The 546-nt window shown below is 63.7% G+C and overlaps 1 protein-coding gene across 1 annotated transcript in view; it reads right to left on the reverse strand.

The window, feature by feature from the left end:
* VAV2 (vav 2 guanine nucleotide exchange factor) overlaps window positions 1-294 on the reverse strand; it is a 156682-nt gene extending 156388 nt beyond the window's left edge. The window contains 1 exon segment of the mRNA XM_009892323.1: window positions 99-294. Coding sequence (XP_009890625.1) covers window positions 99-294 — 196 coding nt within the window.
* Window positions 295-546: the final 252 nt, after the last annotated feature.

The raw sequence follows: 546 nt of genomic DNA on the forward strand, positions 1-546 counted from the left end.
CGCTGCCGGGCTGTGGGGTGACACTCGCCGTGTGCCCCCCAGGTTGAAGGCCTGAAGCGGTGCCGTCAGGAGGGGACGGGGCAGCCCAGCTCGGGTACCACCACCGGGGCTGGAGGCGGCATCTTCTCCTGCATCCCTGGGTAGGGGACTCGCGGAGCGGTCGCTGTCCGTCAGTCTGGCGTCAGCGTGAAGCACAGCTGGAGAGTTCCCGCACGGGGCCTGGGCGCTGGTGACCTCTTGGCTCTGACCTCGTAGGTTTGCCCGACGGCCTCGGAATCCGGTCTTCGGGGTCATCCCGAGCTGCTCAGCCCATCCTGCGCGGCTGCAGATCAGCTCCACTGCTCTGGAGCCACCACCGCTCATACCGATTGGGATACTTCATGGACTCTCAACAAGAAGCATCTCATGTGCATGTGGTCCCTTCGCAAGATGAAACACGTAGCGGCATCACCGCTGGATAAGCTTTCGGAAGCCCTGGCTTGTTATTTAAGCAAGGCCAGGCTGCCCGCTGTGATTTTTGGGCGCGCGGGTCCCTGCTCCCTCTCC

This window comes from Charadrius vociferus, unplaced genomic scaffold (assembly GCF_000708025.1).
Source record: "Charadrius vociferus isolate BGI_N301 unplaced genomic scaffold, ASM70802v2 scaffold549, whole genome shotgun sequence".
NCBI lineage: Eukaryota > Metazoa > Chordata > Aves > Charadriiformes > Charadriidae > Charadrius > Charadrius vociferus.